The 17,856-nt window shown below is 32.6% G+C and overlaps 2 protein-coding genes across 2 annotated transcripts; one reads left to right on the forward strand and one right to left on the reverse strand.

Moving 5' to 3' along the window:
* The first annotated feature begins 1,340 nt into the window (after positions 1 to 1,340).
* Positions 1,341 to 2,225, forward strand: GEA6 (Stress induced protein). The gene is made up of 2 exons (XM_047294421.2): positions 1,341 to 1,544; positions 1,741 to 2,225. The coding sequence occupies exons 1-2, from the start codon at positions 1,427 to 1,429 to the stop codon at positions 1,920 to 1,922; spliced, it is 300 nt and encodes a 99-aa protein (XP_047150377.1). The 5' UTR covers positions 1,341 to 1,426; the 3' UTR covers positions 1,923 to 2,225.
* A 3,629-nt stretch (positions 2,226 to 5,854) lies between these two features.
* FAC1 (AMP deaminase, putative / myoadenylate deaminase) lies at positions 5,855 to 15,304 on the reverse strand. The gene is made up of 19 exons (XM_047294420.2): positions 14,683 to 15,304; positions 13,380 to 13,552; positions 12,894 to 13,098; positions 12,539 to 12,717; positions 12,401 to 12,452; positions 12,184 to 12,311; positions 11,921 to 12,100; positions 11,479 to 11,546; positions 11,252 to 11,394; positions 10,266 to 10,327; positions 9,694 to 9,807; positions 9,257 to 9,397; positions 8,689 to 8,841; positions 7,745 to 7,798; positions 7,558 to 7,668; positions 7,309 to 7,482; positions 7,107 to 7,187; positions 6,513 to 6,611; positions 5,855 to 6,365 (listed from the first exon to the last, which is right to left on the reverse strand). Exons 1-19 carry the CDS (start codon positions 15,038 to 15,040, stop codon positions 6,297 to 6,299), a joined length of 2,544 nt encoding a protein of 847 aa, XP_047150376.1. The 5' UTR covers positions 15,041 to 15,304; the 3' UTR covers positions 5,855 to 6,296.
* Between the last annotated feature and the right edge of the window lie 2,552 nt (positions 15,305 to 17,856).

Raw genomic sequence — 17,856 nt, forward strand, 5'->3', positions numbered from 1 at the left:
ACCTCATGACTTACATTCTTAAGAGTGGATCACTCTCTAGTTACCTTGATTTCTTGTTCATGGAACTCCTTTAGAGCTAACTACAAACCCTAGAAAAACAACTTCATTTATACAAAAAGATGCATTTTTCTATAATGGCATATAGTTTATGCTTCTTAAGCACTTCTAAAACTTTCCCTAAATACCCCCATGTATCATTAAAACACACAACAACAACAAGCATACCTATAAATTTCCTCAACACACAATTCATCGTTTTCATAAAATTACTAGGTGCATTGGTTAATCAAAAAGGCATAACCATTCATACACACTAAATTTAGTTTTGAAAACAATTTTTCATTCATCTCTCACACAGTGATAACCAATTTTTAAATCTATCTTTAAAAAATAACAAACTCAATGAATGTTGTCAAACAAATCATTAAGTCTAGGATCTACACCTAATGGTAATGTTATTGATGGTCAAAGAGTCAACACACATTTCCATATTCATCTTTCTTAATAACAATATATTCTTAGAAACAATATAATCGACATGACACATAAGCTCCCGAACCTTTTCTTTCACATTTGTATTATTTTAGTATATTCACATTTGTATGATTTCAGTATAATTAATTTTCTTTAACTAATAGTATTTAATAGTTATATCATTCCATCTAAATTTTTCCAGGTACATAACTTAACTGCATATGTTACATTGTGTACAGAGATTAATCTACACTGTACACAACAATTCTCAAGGTCCAAACTACTAGAAACTAACTGCAAGAAAGGATGGACACCGGTATACTTTTGTCAATGTATATCTTTTCTTTTCATGCTAAATAGAGTGTTACAATAAACTTTAAATTTATTCACAAAATATTTTTGATAACAGCAAGTTATAAAATACATTTCAAAACCAAAATTAGGAGCAGAATTAAGAGTAGTGACTTTTGACATTCAAATTCTTGCTAAAGACAAATTTCTCCATTAAATAACAAAGGTTACGAGTTGAATGCTTAACAAGAAAAATCAAAATAGAAAACTGGTTGAATTTGCAATTGCATGGGAGCTAAAGTAACTCTAGAATCAACCAAACAGTGAAAAAAAAAAGCTAGAGTTTCACCATTTGATACGTGTCATTTGAGAAGCTACGTATGCATGCGTGTCTTCTTCTCCTTCAGCCACGTGTGTGCCGCACGTGTCAATGCATGGCCACACCTTGTTTTCCATTTTCACCTGTTGTCAGCTTCTGGTTTTTCCCTCTGATAGCAATGCATGGACATGTGCAACGAAACATAAACTATATCTCACATTAGAATAGCGTAGCTCCCTATATAAACCCTCAACCTATCTGTTCTTGTCACATAGCTTCCAAAACAAACCTAGTTAACGATAGAATCGCGTAGTGAGAAAGAATCTGTGCAAGAGTGAGAAAATGACAAGTCGTCAGCAGAACAAACAAGAGCTTGATGAGAGAGCAAGGCAGGGAGAGACTGTTGTTCCCGGTGGCACCGGTGGCAAGAGCGTTGAGGCTCAGCAACACCTTGCTGAAGGTTTATAATCAATTCATACAGACATTATACATTCTTCATCTTTTTCATCCATGCATAAGAAAAAACATCACTTTCATCACCTTTTCCATATCATTCATTTGAAAATCATTTATATTTCTTACTGGTGAAGCTTTTTCTGCATAACAAAATTTGAGTTTGGATTATGGTGTTTGTTTATTTGTGATGAATATCATAGGAAGAAGCAAGGGAGGGCAAACAAGGAAGGAACAACTAGGGACAGAAGGGTACCAAGAAATGGGACGCAAGGGTGGGTTGAGCACCATGGATAAATCAGGAGAAGAACGTGCTAGAGAGGAAGGCATTGAAATTGATGAATCCAAGTTCAGGACTTCTTCCAATAACAACAACGACATGTAACAAACACACACATAAAAAGGTTTCACGACAACCTTCGAGTGTGTTCTTATGCTAGCTTCAATGTGAGTTTCGAGTCTTCTATAGGGAGAATAGAATACGTTATAAAGTGTTGTAGTAGGTCAAGGTGTCATGTGTGTCCTGAAATAAATTAGCTAGCAAGTATGATGTTTTAGTGTTTTAGGTTGTTTTAGGTTGTTTTAGGTTTCCTTGTTGTCTCTCTTTTGGGTTGTAAGTGATGAGTGAGGTATATGTGCCTCCCTTTCACAAGTGTTGACGAAGTTAATGGAATGTATATTAACTAGATGTTATATATTGTCATGATCCCTTTAGTAAAACTTTTATAAATGAAACTATAATAAAATATTGGCCCAAAATGACATTGCTATAATAATATATTAACCCAATTTAAATTTCTAAAATGTAAAATTTGTGATAGATTTTTTATAGAATAAACTTTGTAATAATTAAAAATATTCCGCGTGGTTTTGTTTTACTTCAAATATAAGGGAATTGGTACATATATACATAAACATTTATTTACTAAGCATAAGCTAGAAATATGTTAAGGACTTATAATAAATTATTTTCTGAAATTAGATCAAAATTTTGACATAAGAAATAAAATCTTGATACCATGAGTTATATAGGTTGAGCATTTAGTGAAGTCATCTGATTTTATTATCTCTTTTTCGTTCAAGCACCTCTTATTTATTCTTATAACATAATTATTTAAGATATTATGTTATGTTAGTTATACTGTTACTTTATATATATAAAAAAATATATTAATTTTATAGAACTTGGTACTCTATCCTTTTACAAAACTATTTAAAAATTTAAAAACATTTTAATGAAGTTTTTAATTAAGCATTCTAAATGTAGGGCTCATCTTATATATTATAAATTAAAGTTATAGAAGGTTGAATTTATTGCATGCAAAGTAGAATAACACTTGTTTGCTGTTTGACATTGGAGACTTCAGTTCAAATAACACTTTAATTCAGCATGAATTAAAGTTATAAATTAAAAATTTATTCATGCTGAATTTGTCACATACATGACTTCAGTTCAAATTTATTAAAGTTGAAATTATCCTTGAAATTATCAAAAGTGAATATAATAATATTATAAAGAAGTCGTTTTCATATTTCATGATTTCTTTACGATGAAATCGTTAATACCATATAAATTTAAAATGTGACCTAAATGTATAATTTTAAAAAAAAAAATAAACAAACCCATATATGTACATAAAACGTCTTACGACTCTCCACGCTTCTTTAAGCCTCAAGTTATACTCCGTTCTAACATGCCATCTCACATTCACATGTTATGCTAATGTGTATTATCTTCACTTTCAAGGTTTGCTAAAATTACTTGTAAAAAGCTTTGAACTCTCTTTATTTTTACTTAATATATTTTACATCTTCCTTAGCTTATTTAAAAATTACAAATGTCATTTTATATTTACATTTTTAATATTTTAAAAAAAATTATAAGTTTAAATAGGTATATTTTTAATTTAAATTGAAAAATAAAATTAATTTGAATATTTAGATGGAATGACTTTACATGTAAATTTTAAAAAATTATTTTAAAACGTAGATATAAGTTTTAATTAGGCTTAACAATAAATTTGATCTTATTTTGAGAGGGACAACATTACTTTATTTAAAAAAAATTAAAACTCAAATAAATCAATTTTAAAATATAGATACTAAAACGCGGACACATGGCACCACCACTATCACTTTCATATGGTAGTGACACTAACACATGACAATTAGTTAACACATAGCCAAAAAAAGTAAAAAAATATTAACTGACATGTGGCATATATAAATACAATGGTAATGTCAATCTAATCTAATGGAAAGTTAATTGGATCCTTTTAAAAAAAATAAAACTTAATTACACCAAATAAGAATTAAGAGTCTAATTGAATTTTTCAATACAAATTAAAGGACAAAAGAAATACTTTAGCCTATAAATCCACACTGATGGTTTCTTCCAATATGTTTGTTCGGGAAGCATTTAAAGGGGTATATTAGTGAAACTGTTTTTACGTAATTAGTTCCATGGATCAAGAGTCTCCTTTTCCAAACAGTTTCTCATTTGTTTCCTTCTTCTCACCTACACCTTCCAATCGTATTTGCTTACACAAGTCTCTTAACTCCTCCATCTACATGAGTTTGGTCATCCATTGTCACAAGTCATTTAAATTTTCAATCGATTACATGTACAGGATATCAACGAACGACTTGGGTCACAACACTATAGTCATATGGTGCATGGCCATCTTAGGACTCAAGCTCTTTATTTGCATAGCCACCATCCTAAATCAGTCCATGAACGTTTGAGAGACTCATCTTTCTCTTGCCTAATGTTGACCAAGGCGATGGAAGTCAAATGATGCGGTTGGCTGGTAGCAAACTGAGCTTTGAATCTTGATCGAATGGTGATGAAGTAGTTTATGAGTTAGTTAACAGAACCAATCTAATGTCACCTCATTTAGTGAGGTGGGAAAGACCTCAAACCAGATGGCAACGTTCATCGTTTACAATGCCATCTGTGTCACGAAAATACTCATGTGTTCGTTTGAGTAAGTAGACCAATCATACTTTTCAAACACCAACATCCTCCAATTGTCAAACACTTCATGATGTTGAACAAATGCATTCAAGATGTGTCAACCATGATTGGGACGATGGAGATGTTTACTTCCACCGGTGCTTTCTTGAACCGTTTGGCTTTGTTTGTTACGTGGTTGTTTGGTTAGTTCAGGCTATTGGAAATCTAAGTGTAAGTCTAAGTCGCACATTCGATAGAGATGAGAAAGTAGAGCACTATATAAAGATGAAAGACTCATTAACCCATTGTCCTTAAGATTTTGGGTAGATAATGATATCAATCCCTTATATGGTTGGGCTCATATCTCATTGGTGTTTATATCTTCTCAGTGAACTTCCCCTCGATTGATCCAACAGTGGTATCAGAGCTGATGGTTTGTCTTGGTAACCGACGCAGACGAGTATAATTGTCCCTATACCAAAACTCTTCCTGACAAAAGGATATTCAAGTAAGCAAGTCCCGTTAAGATGAACGACAATGCAAAGGGCTACTCGTGATTGTAGTTGGTTGGAAATGTTTTCGCTAGAAGAAAAGTGTACCTATGTGGAAAGGAATCGTCCTTGAGGGGGAGATTGTTGGGAATTCAAGTGTGAGTCTAAATCCCACGGATAAAAATAAAAAAGTAAAACACTATATAAAAATAAAAGACTCATTAATCTATTGTCTTAAGGTTTTTGATAAAAACGGGTGTGAATTCCTTATATGATTAAGCTCATAAATATTTGCATTTTCTCACTGAACCTCCTCCTCAATAGATTCAACACAAGCTAGGTAGGAGTGGAAAGTACCGACTCCCTCATTCCCATTTCCTACCAAATTAATGTGTTCTCTTTCATGTAAGGCTTTCAACTCACCTCGTAATTTATCTAGAGTCTCTGTTTGTCTCTATATAGTCCTTATCATCTTTGTGCTAACCCTCTGGACATCAAAATAATTCCATTTTTCAAAGGAAATTGCAATTAGAACCACCGACGAATTATCCAACGTGTCTTTGGGTGCTTCTATCATTACCGACAAACAATCAAAGTCGGAGGGCAAGAAACTAATTCATGGATTGATTATCGTGAGTTCTTGAGAAATTGCAATGTTCTTTTTCATTGTATTCCATACGAGTTTCGAATTATTTAGTTGTCCCCATAGTTCGTGACTAACTACTACTACTAGCAAATTGTTAAAGACAATTTAAATATAAATATACACTACAAACTCACTCTCAAAACAGAAGTAATGAAACAAGGGAGTTATATACCATTGCATTACTCATTTCATTACTTAATTTCTGTTAATTAATTGAGCAAATGTCAAAAGGAGGGGAAACTTTGAATTATATATAGATCAACCATTTGTAAATGATTATGTTAAGATAAAAGGAAATGGGAAACCGTCCTTCAAGTTTCAACTGGAGTGCACTATATATATGGATAAACATTGCGAATCAAAATTTTGGGAGATGAATATCCCCCTTTCCAAGGATCATAGCTTACATTCTAACACAAACAGGCACGAACTTGCTTGAAGCATGCATTTATTACTAACCCAAAATCATACAAGCAAAAAAGTTCGCAGGGGTCCGTTGACTTGTAGCTGTAAACATTGCTCGATGCTCAAGCTCAGCCATATTGATGATTCTCTATAGTATGTATCTGATTCGTATCATCCGACCAGTGTTATAATGTCTTCGGCTTTAGAATATCTCTGATGCAACATGGGTTTGAGTTTTCTACATACCCTGCCTCTCATATCTTATTTCTCTACTTCTTCAGGAATGATTGCTTTGCCCAGATAAACCTGTTGCATCTCCTCCTTCCAAATCTGTAAACAGTACTCATACCGTGTGATTCTCCAGATCATATATTCAGGAAAAGAATAAGCGAAGAAAATTATAAACTAATTTTAAATAAAAACCGAGGGAAAAATTGGCAGCTATATATAAACAAGTTAACCATAAATAGTTCATACCGTATCACGGAATTCCAACCGTATGTGAGGAACGTTTGTTCTCTGAATATCATTTCCATTTGGCCCTCTCTTGTAGTACTCCTTACCAATCCAATGTGACTGAAACAAGATATATAAAATACTAATCATGTAAAGAGTACGAGATATGTATTTGTATAAAACATCTCCCTCAATCGACATTACACTATTTCTTATCTTAACAAACTTAGAGCAAGTATATGAATGATTCGTGTAATAAATTCATTAATATAATATATTTATAATTTTAATTTATTTTATATGCTTTATAAAAAATAAAGAATGCAAAAAAGTCACATACACACTAAACAACTTTTACACAAGCTTAAGCCTCAGACGGAGTCTAAGAAACCAAATCCAACCCATGAACACTTCTATATGTGGAGCTCACTGACACACATACATATAAACAGTTTATATGGACTTTTAAAAATAGTGGAGTTCAGTAAATCATATTGGGTGATATATGACAACTCTAAAGGGTTTCCCTGAATATTTGTCAGGCTAAGAATAAAAAATTATGACTTTAAGGGTGTAAATAATTTAATTCACGAGAATTTTGAATAAGAAATGTACCTTTAAAGCATGTGAAAAACCTGATTGATATACCGAATTCCGGGCTATCTCACATAAATCACAGGAGCTCAACTTCCACACCTGTAAAGAATTATTTCCTGGCTGTAAGCATTGTCTGTTTATATATATATATATATATATATATATATATATATATATATATATATATACACACACAGAGAGAGAGAGAGAGAGAGCTCACAGAAGCAGCTATACTATATTCTTCAACCAATGGTTCCTTGGTCAAGTGAATTTGGAGAGGATCATCAGTAGAAAGCGACACATTCAGACCCCGTAAGAAGAACATGGGAAAAGGATTCCGATGGTAGTCTAAGAATAGGGAGTTATTGCTCAAAGGAGACATTGCCAGCCCAATCTAACAAAAAATATTCAACTAGTTAGCAGCCGCAAAATATCACAACCTAGTAATCAATTGGAAAAAATATCATACCTGGGCTAAATAATATAAATATTGAAGCACAGGAGATTTTTTCAAATTGATTCCATGAGCAATGTTGTGAGCAGTGAGAAAAGTTGCTGCAAGATGGTCGATATCACCAGCCTACATCCAATATGACGCATTAGATATATACTCAGAACATTTATGAAATAGGCAGAATATATTTTCAAATATATACCTCTCCAGAGTGTGGGCGGAATTTGATTGTTGTCATTCCCTTTGATTCACGAAGCTGAGAAATAATTGTATTAGGTTAACTTTGTTGTGTCAAAACAAAGCCAAAAATTTCAAATACATATGAAGAAATAGAAGAAAAATCTTGGAATACATATTCAATGTACTCTAAAGTAACTAGAGAAATAGATAAGGACATGACTATACTAAGAAACAAAACAGCGGTGGAATTAACATTATTTGAGAAATATGTAGTAGAAGTATTATTGGATGAGATTGGTCTGATTAACTTGAAAATGCAAATCAAATTAATTAAATGGGCTTAAAGTAGCCTTGCTAATTGTTTTTACATCAAACCTGAACAATACCAATTGATCAATTCAGTTTTCAATTTAATTTTCAACCACAACTAATCCATTTGCCCGATTAACCTTTTTTCCAAAAATATTGAAATTATATGTCAAACTTTTCTAGATCTCTCATCTACTCTTGTGTTTTCATTCAGTTTTAGCTTATTTTTTGTGACCACATTTATTTGGCCATGTCTACAATCCAACTCATATACCATATCTGGGATAGAGATTAATAAGATATCAAGATCATTTGAGGAAAATTATAAAAAAGCTTATGATAATTTCTCTATCTTAACCTGAAAACTCAAACCAAACCAATCTCAACTAAATTTGTGTGGTTTGAAGTAGCCGCAAAGATTTTAAAAGTGAATCATACCAACCTATTTAAATGTGGTGGATTTGAATTTAATTATATCTTAATTCTACCCATAAATAGCTTTAGAAATATGCAGCACAGCTTACCCTGTATATTTATTAAAGATTAAGAACAGACTACGCCTCTTTTGTTCCCTTTTAGTTAAAACAAATTTGTTTTCTTCGTGAAAAAGTGAACAGGCGCCCAAAATGATACATATGGTGGAGGTAAGTAGCATACCTTGTTTAAGGTGTAAAGATTTGCATAACAGTAATAGACATAGTATGAAAAAGCCGGATTGAACACATTAGTCCATTGTTCAGGTGTAGGCATGTGTTTTGTGGGCCGTCTTTCAGGTTTGCTTTCATCATCCACCAAATCCAACCCAACAACCTAAAGAAGCCAAGAGAATGAATACCATGTAGTACTGGAATAAGCATATGTTTGGTTCAGGTTATCATAGAGAAATAATCACTTGTTTCTTTGAGCTTTGCGAGAGATTTTGAAAAATAAGCAACAATTTCTCTAGGACTAAGCTGAACCAAGGACTCTATACTGCAAAATCAACTTCTGCAAGCACTCAACACCAGTAACTAACTATAAATTGGCAGATGTTATGCAATTTACCAAGTAGAGTTAAAGCCAATTGCAGTCCTCCAATAATGAATACATCAAAATATCAAGTTGGTTCCCTTTCAAGGATATCTTGATTTAGAAAAATGAAGCACCCTTTTGAAATATCTATTAAAGACCAATCATCTTCAAAATCGTGTTTACTTAAAAAAGTTAAAGTAGATGAGGAGCACACCTGTTTCAAGAAAACATGCAGCTGTGGATGTGAATCTGGGTCGACAGTAACCTCAAAAAGTGGAATAAAAATATTGTCAAGCATGTTCTGGAATGATGTCACAATTCCCATTTCTTTGTACACATTGTACAACCGCGGAAGCTGCAAGACATTATAAGAACTATTATTAAATTGCTAACAACAATCAGCCTGCAAATGAAGCCATAAATGGGAAGCAGGAAAGGTCCCCCAAATTTTACTAGATATTTGGCAGTCCCAAGAGAATGATTGATACATTAGGAACATTGGCCAGATTCTTATAATATGATGGTAAAAAATGTTTGATTGGAAATTGTTGAGAGAACTAATTTTCACAGGAAAACAACAGAAATAATAAATCGTTAAAATATATGAAAATTAAAACCAACTTTTGTTCTAGAAAAATAAATAAAGCATACCTGAATCAACCAAACAACATTCTCACTGTACAAATCATTATTAACTATCCAACTGGCTAGTTGGTCCCATTCACTTTGCTTCCTACCATATATTGATATTCTATATTCGGCCATCTGTAAATAATTAGGAACAGAAAGACAAGTTAACAAACATCTAGATGGGGATAAGCATATAAAAGCAGCAGTAAAGAAATGGTAATTTATTGCCAACAAGTGGTCAACATAGGGTCTCATAGTTTGGTCATCAAAGTTTTCAAGGAGATTATTAGTAGCATTATGTTATTTAGTTATTATATTTTAGTCTTATTCCAAGATATGGTATTTGGCTGTTTACATCCATAAATAACATGTGGGGTGGATATTTGAGACAGTATAGCTTATTAAAAGTATGATATTGAATTCCGACAATCAAACAGTGCGTAAAAAAGAGAAGCACCCCTAGGGAGTATTTTAGAATTATCAGGACAATATATTGCCAAGAGAAGCAGTCCAAGACTGTCTTACATCACCGACTTAATAGGAAAACGTATATGCGAATTATATAGAAAATATGCAAGGATTCAAGAAAACACCTGATATTTACTGGCAGCAAGATCCGAAAACACTTGCTTAGTCACCTCACCAAGAAAACGACCTAGTAAAAGCAAGTGAAGATGCTTAGATGTTGAAAGCAACTAACAAACATAAACACTAAAAAAATTTGATAATAATCTGAGGTCATTCATCTTAAGTATTTTTTGTCTTCATTAATCCCCAGGTGAAATTAGCAATTGCTTATAAGAAAACTATAAAATTGTTTTCAAAGATGACCAGGGGGCTATTTGAAATTCCAAATTAATAACCTTACTTCAGAGGAGATATATGAGAATTAAAAGTGTTTGGATTAAGCAAACTAAAGAATAGGTGAAGAGAGAGATAAGTAGAACAGATGAAAAATAGTGCAGTGGATCCCACTACATTTTAAAATTAGGCCTCTTCACTTCATCTCCTACCAATCACCCAACCTTAATTTTAATATACAATCAACCACTGCAGGTATAAGTTGTCTTAAAAAATCCAAACTTTTGTCTTCAAGAATCAAAATGCTCCAATGTCATTAAAAGATTGTATATACAACAAAAGAAAAATATTCCTTAGATAGAAGAAAATCATTGAACCAGAGACCCACTCAATCATATGTTCAAATTTCCCTTCAGTGCCTATATCAATAAATGTACAACCCACAAAAATAGCGCATATCCTTGTTTAAAAATTAGTGCAACCTAGGATTTCACAACATAGTTGTAGGCTTGAAGAAACCCCTCCAAATTCAGCTTGTATGGAAAAACACCATATTATACCAACATAACTTCTGCACAACAAACCGGTGCATATTAAACCACTCGGCTTGTGCAGGAACCTTTCTACATAGAAATATATGAGAGTGCTTTGGGGGTATTCAGGGACTCATTCAAAACTGTTTAGTAGATTGTATAAAGAAAAAAGACTGCACAAACCCAATGTGATAAAAAAGTAAAAGCTTAGGTGTGATAGGACAGTTACACCAAAATATGTTTACCTTGAATGAGATTATCCTGTTTTAGAAATATCTCCCTGAGCCTACTTTGACCACAAGGATTGTATTTAAGATTAAACTTATCAAAGCGATGAAAAGTGCTCTTGTCAGCGTGAACGTCCAAAAGGTCAACATTGAGATCATACCTGTTAAAAAGAGATGAAAACAAGATTAAGTCCTGAAACATACAGCAACCCAGTTATAAATATAATAATAAAAAATCTCATTACCCAGTTAAATCCAAACTCTTGAAGACCTCCTTCAAGGTTAGATATGTTCCATCACGAAATATTACAACCTGATCAAGAGTATGCATAATATGAGTATTCACTGCATATAAGCTTCATAAAATATAATCCAAATACCGTAAGTTAGAAAAGTAAGACAATGCATCATGATACATACTACCACTGCATATGATGACAATAAGCCAATCATTTTAAACATATCAGTAAAATATTCTAACCTCTTCATAGGTAAGGTTGTAGTAGGATTATACACTAAAATACACCTACAGTTTCATTTACAAGTTTATTTACTTAGAAAAAGCCAATATGTGCTCTATCTCTTCTGCCTTACAGTTCAATGATAAGATCAGAGAAAGAAAATAAAAAATAAAAAGGCTGCTGCAATGTATGTTTACAGCACAACAACAAATATCCAAATTATCACCTCGTCAGGCTCTTTTCTCAGCTTTGACTTTATGAATCTTAAAAGATGCTTCTGATTCATGCATGCTGAATGGTGGACATGAGTATCAACTTTTCTAACATTATAGAAGTCCCGATGTGGAGCACTTTTCTGAGCAAGAAATTCTCTATCCGCATTTAGCATCAAATGAAGATTGAATTTCTGAAAACATACAGAAATTGTCAAACAACCATTGCTTCTTGTATGCCATAGTTTGTCACTTATTCAATAAATTAGAGATTTACTTGTTCTAGAAGATTGAGCCTGTGATGGCATAAAGTTCTTATATTCCCTGCTGCTATGACTCGAAGTATGTGATGAAGATCAGTGAAAAATGTAGTTGCATCAGCAACAGGAAAAAGTTCTTCGTTTTCTGTTGTAATAGGAAGCATGCATAAGATCCCACCTTGAGTGGTGATAGAATTACTATGTTTGTCAATAACAAATTCCTTTCTTACTTACCTTCTCTGTTTGGATATACATGAATAACCCCATCTTGCATTTCAAAGTAATGCTGTAGCATAAAAGAAACATAACTAATTTAATCACAGCATATAAAATAGGGATATCCAAGTTTCCAAAGATGGTGAAAAAACTTACGTCAGACTTTCCTTCAGAAGTGTACAAAAATGGATCTGGGTTAGGCTTGGGTGTACTGGGGTCAGATATAACTTCTTTATCCCAAGGAGCAATGGCTTCTCTAAAAATATATCGTTTTCTCATTTCAAGGCATTCTTGAAGAACCACATAAGCTTCAACTTCATCAGGTGATGGAGTCTCTAAACAAAAAAATATAACAATTACAGTTTACTACATGACATTCCAAATATGCAAATATTGTTATCCAATAAGTTTTTGGAGGAGCTGGGTTATATACATCCCACGATAAAACTCATTGAAAGCATTTTATTTGCAGGTAAGAGAATGAATAACAGCAACATGTCACAGTTCATACCAATAGGAGTAATTTTCAATCTTGTGAAAGTTTCATGCTCTGGCTCTTTCCTCAGAATGTCAGCTGCTATTGGATCAGGCTGCACACCATGCAGGTCACCGGAAACACTATGAGAACGGATCATACTTGGAGCAATTGCCATCTGCTCTCCATTAGCATTAACATGATTAGGTAAAGTCTCAAACGGGATTTTACCTTCTGGCCCCTACATACAGACGTTTTCAGTTTAAACTCAAATATCCTTTAGTTTTTTAATTTAGTATATACAACAATGCATCATGCAATGATCAAAGCATAGTGAAAGTGCAATGAGAAAAGGCTAGATTAATTCCAAGAGCACGGTTATACACCAAGGGCAAGGAGGCATTAAGAAAGTAGAGAAATAGAAACACAGAAAGTTACTTGTCATGTCAAAAGTAAACCTCCTTTTTAATGTAGAATGAAATGAATGATAGAATTAATTTAACAAGTGCATTACACCCTTACAACATTCCCATTTGTGTGCAGATATGCAGTATCCAATTTATCTTTGTCTGTCATGTTATCTTCGTCATCTGATTCTTCTACACTTTCAAAGGCACTAGCACTTGCAACAGGGGACTTTGGAGAAGTTGGTCTTAAAAGGCTTCTCTTAAAGGAACCAGATTGTGTCGATTTTCCTGTCAGAAACATATCTAAAGTCATGAAAAACATTAAGATGAACACTTTCAAGCAGACATTGGCCGTACATATGCAGGTCATCATAAAGATGTGCAGTATAATCCGACATTTGCCATAAAACCTTTCCATGGATTAAAAACCTGAATGAATCATTGCCTATACATGTGCCGGTAATGCAAATTTTCCACAAGAACCATTCCACGGATGAAATTCAAATGAATTTCAAGTATTACTTAATTATGGGGACACTGCAAAGGTATATCAATAAGAATTGAAAAAAAAAAAAAAACCAATTTTCTAAACGACATGATGATCATCCAATACTTTATAATTTATTTCCTAGCTGGTTTAGCAGAGGGAGACGAGTCCAGGAAGACTGATCAACTGAATTATTCCAAGTGGACAAATTATTTAAGTGTTTTACCCATTCCAATCCTTCTTTTTATTTCACTCATACATTCTTCTCACTTGTCTTTCGTTTCCATCTGAAGTTATGTGATCTCAGTTTTGTTCATTGGAACCTGCTAGACCTAATACTTCTTTTCTTACTTTTTAGGGAACAAATGTATTGGTCGACGCCATCTGCCTCACTTCAAAAGACAAAAGAAATGAACTGAAATCAAGAAAACTCATTGAAATATAAATTTCTGATAATAAGAGGCGAAAATAGGTAAAGAAGCTCAGGTCCTTAAACTCCAATTCCTGAATTCTTACGTAGAGACTCGTCTACGTCCTGCAACATCCTCACTTCTCCGTCTTATTTTCTTCCCAATTAAAAATTATTTATAATCCTTTCCCTGGTCATGTGATTTTTTTCTGTAAGTCATATATGACGGAACCGAAACAAACCAAAACTAGTACCAATTATAAAACACACTATGGACAAAGAAACCTCGGAATCAATTCCTTCCAATCCATTTCAAATTGACTTAATTCCCCATTTCATCGCAAACAGGAAATATTTCCACACTGCTTAATTAGAAGTTCTCCACACTGTGCACGACCAAACACAATCCAACACCAAATAACTACCATGACACAGCTCAACTCAACAATCTCAACAAACATCAAAATCCACCAAATCACAAATAATCATCGATTAGACCGAAAAGTTTCAGCACAGTCATACCTTCACGGAGCGTGTGCAGCCGCGGCAGCCCCGGCGGAATCCCATCGACGTGCACCTGTCCGTTCCGCTTCTCGTCTCCGTCAAACCCTCCGGAGATCAAGGTGACGTCAGGCAAAGACGCCGAGCCGCGCCTGTACCCTCCGTTTCCCCTCCTCCTCGAGGTTCCACGGCGCTTCTTCAAATGCGCCGGCGGTGATTCGGCGTCCGAACCCCCGCCGCCCTCGGCCTCACGCTCGACCGTCCGCGCGAACTCCAGCAGCTGCGCGAGCGTCTTGCGGTGCATGTAGTACGCCGACACGGCCACGACGGAGGCTCCGACGAGCGCCGCCAAGGCCAAATGCACGGCGTGTGCGTCCATGATCAATCTGTCTCTCTCCGCCGGGTTTCTCTCTCTATAACTGAAAACCAGAATACGATAACGTGGACGTTGTGAAGAGAGAAGAAGATAAAAGGGGATAACCAAAAACCCTACTCTATACAGTGAGTGAAAAGTGTGAAGGCACTGGGCGAGCTCTCTGTTAAATGAAAGCAGGTATTGGCTCGCTCTCTGCTATTTATACACAAAAGACGCCACACAGAGGACGTGGATGGATGGATACCCTCTCTCTCTTACTCTTTCTCTCTCTTTCTATGCATTTCAGAGAGAGAGAGCGAGAGACGTAATTATTAGGAGTAGTTTTATAAACTTAAGCGCTTTCTATTTGTTTCTTCGCAAATTTCACTTTCAGCTTTTTGTTCGTGTGGGGGAATAGGTTTAAAATCACCAAACCAACCAAAAAGATAACCTCACTTCCAGCCACTTTTTCCGTCGAAATAACTTTTTCACCGTGATTTTCACAAATTAATTAATAATACCTTAAATAACTTTATTTTCTTATATAGCCCGCACGGACGTGGGGGAACGTGAGTGTATTCTACGTATAAGTTCCACAATTTACATACGTCTACTTCACAAAACTCAATTTGCTGGATTATAAGTATGACTAGGTTTTCCTCATATCTTGGTCGGCATCAAATTCTATATTAAATCGTGATGTCAGCATTTTTAATTAAGTTTTTATCAAAATATTTTTTATTTTTGTCCAAGTAATTGTTTATTCTTTTTTTTTATAAATAATTATATTTCCAATGTGTCCTTGTTTATTTAAGTATTTCATATTTAATTGCGAAACTCAAAGATACGAAGATCGACTTAAAGATAAGACTACAGGAAAAAAAAAATACATATATTTATCCTAGTCCGCCACTAAAATACTAACATTGTATTTAAGAAATAACAGTAAAAATCAATGCATAAATAAAGAAGACAAAATTATTAAGTATCATATATTAAATTTACACATTTAGAAGAACGAAAAATTTATTTAATCAATTAATAAACATATTTTTCTAATCATATTATGTCGATTTAATTCGTCCTTTTTAATGTCAATTTTATTTACCTTTGCAAACTAAGTAAAAGATACTTACCAGAAAATATAAAGGGAATGCATTTCTCCTACTTTAGTCCTCGTAAATTTAGGAATGTTTAATCTTGATTCTTATAAAAATTTAATATTTAATTACATTTATTCAGTCTGTGAAATAGACCGATGGAATTTAATTATACATTTTTTTAGTAACGGATAGCTTATATTAACAGTAATCAAATTTGTATAATTTTAAGAAAATATAGGACTAAATACGAAGTTAAAATTTTACTTTGTAAAAGTAAAAATTAAAAATTTACAAAATTATAAAGATAAAAGTATATTTAGACATTTTTATTTTAGAAATAATGTAAAAATTACTATAAAATAAAGCGAAACATGTTTCTTTATACTTCATCAATATTATTTTACAATATTTTTTAATTAATGTCAAAAATTCATTATTTTCATTTTTTTTTCATTTACAAAAACACAAATTCTTAATTTTAGGAATCCGAGTTCAGTTCTACTAATAGCAAGGAAGCAATTGTTATAAAAAAAATGAATATGAGTCTATAACAGCTTTATGCTCTTTTCTTTATTCATTTGAAAGCTACCCTGCAGAGATTGTTCTTTAGGATATTCGTGGAACAAACTTTGGAGCTATTTGGTGAATATTAATAGTTATGTATTACTCATTCTAATTAAGCGATTGTTCCTTATAATATTCGTAGAAAAATTTAAAAGATATTTGTTTAATACATTTAATGATATAAAAGTATTTATCACTTATTTATGATTAATTAAAAAATTAAAAAATTAATAAATATATGAGACTGCTAATTTAAAGTTTTTATACATGATTTTTTCCAAAATAATCACAAACCATTATAAACGATGGTAATTTTTTTTCTTAATAATTACTTATTAAGTAATACAGTAGCAAAAAGTTTTAAACATGATTTTAGATGTATACTTTTGGACTTTAAAATCATGTTGTCATGTTTGTTTTTGCTACATTCATATTTTTTCTTAGCAAGATTTTTTTAGAGTAATTTATGTAAATTTGAATTAGTGTATTAAAGATTAACACATAAGTGATTATGGTATAAAATAATTTTGTCGTTCTTTTAAGATTTAAAAAATGGAAAATCACTTCCTTTTCTAAAAGTAATTGATTGTATGAGAAATTATTTCAAATATTTGAATAATATAACCAGATGTATATTTCTATTCCACTTATTATTTTAAAATGTTTAAACAAACACATGAAAAGATTATATTTTCCAAAGTGATTATTTAATAAAAGAAACTTAAACAAGTAGGTCTAATAAATGAGATAAGATTATGTCAAGTCAGTTTATTAAAAGAATAATATTTTAATCCAATGAATTCTCGAGAAGTAAAATAAGAAAATGTAAAAGTTAAATAGGAATATATTTTACATAATTTATTTTAAAATAGATAATATCATATAAATATAATATCATGTTAATTTTATTAGATAACTCTTTTATTGAAAAGGCAATATGTCCTCTAAAGTGTCAAGGTTGAATTTCTATTAGAAAAGTGTTAACCTTTGTGGTTGTTGGATTTTCTGTTCCCTGTGTCTTCAACCATGTCTTTGATGTCTTATGATGTTTCAAACAAATTAAGAAAATGATACTTAAGGTTTGTTGAATCGAGTGGTCAAATTTATTACTGAAATAAGTAGAGAATTGAAAATTAAAAAAAAATAGAAAATTGATGGTAAAGTGATGCAATA

Source organism: Vigna umbellata, chromosome 11, assembly GCF_029865625.1.
Source record: "Vigna umbellata cultivar VRB3 chromosome 11, Vumbellata_1.0, whole genome shotgun sequence".
NCBI lineage: Eukaryota > Viridiplantae > Streptophyta > Magnoliopsida > Fabales > Fabaceae > Vigna > Vigna umbellata.

Coding starts and splice junctions, on each gene's coding strand:
- GEA6 (XM_047294421.2), top strand. CDS start 1,427: ATGACAAGTCGTCAGCAGAACAAACAAGAGCTTGATGAGAGAGCAAGG. Junction 1,545..1,740: donor TCAGCAACACCTTGCTGAAG/GTTTATAATCAA, acceptor TGAATATCATAG/GAAGAAGCAAGGGAGGGCAA.
- FAC1 (XM_047294420.2), bottom strand. CDS start 15,040: ATGGACGCACACGCCGTGCATTTGGCCTTGGCGGCGCTCGTCGGAGCC. Junction 11,547..11,920: donor TGAGAAAAGAGCCTGACGAG/GTGATAATTTGG, acceptor ACTCTTGATCAG/GTTGTAATATTTCGTGATGG. Junction 7,483..7,557: donor ATTTATATTATTTAGCCCAG/GTATGATATTTT, acceptor ATTTTTTGTTAG/ATTGGGCTGGCAATGTCTCC.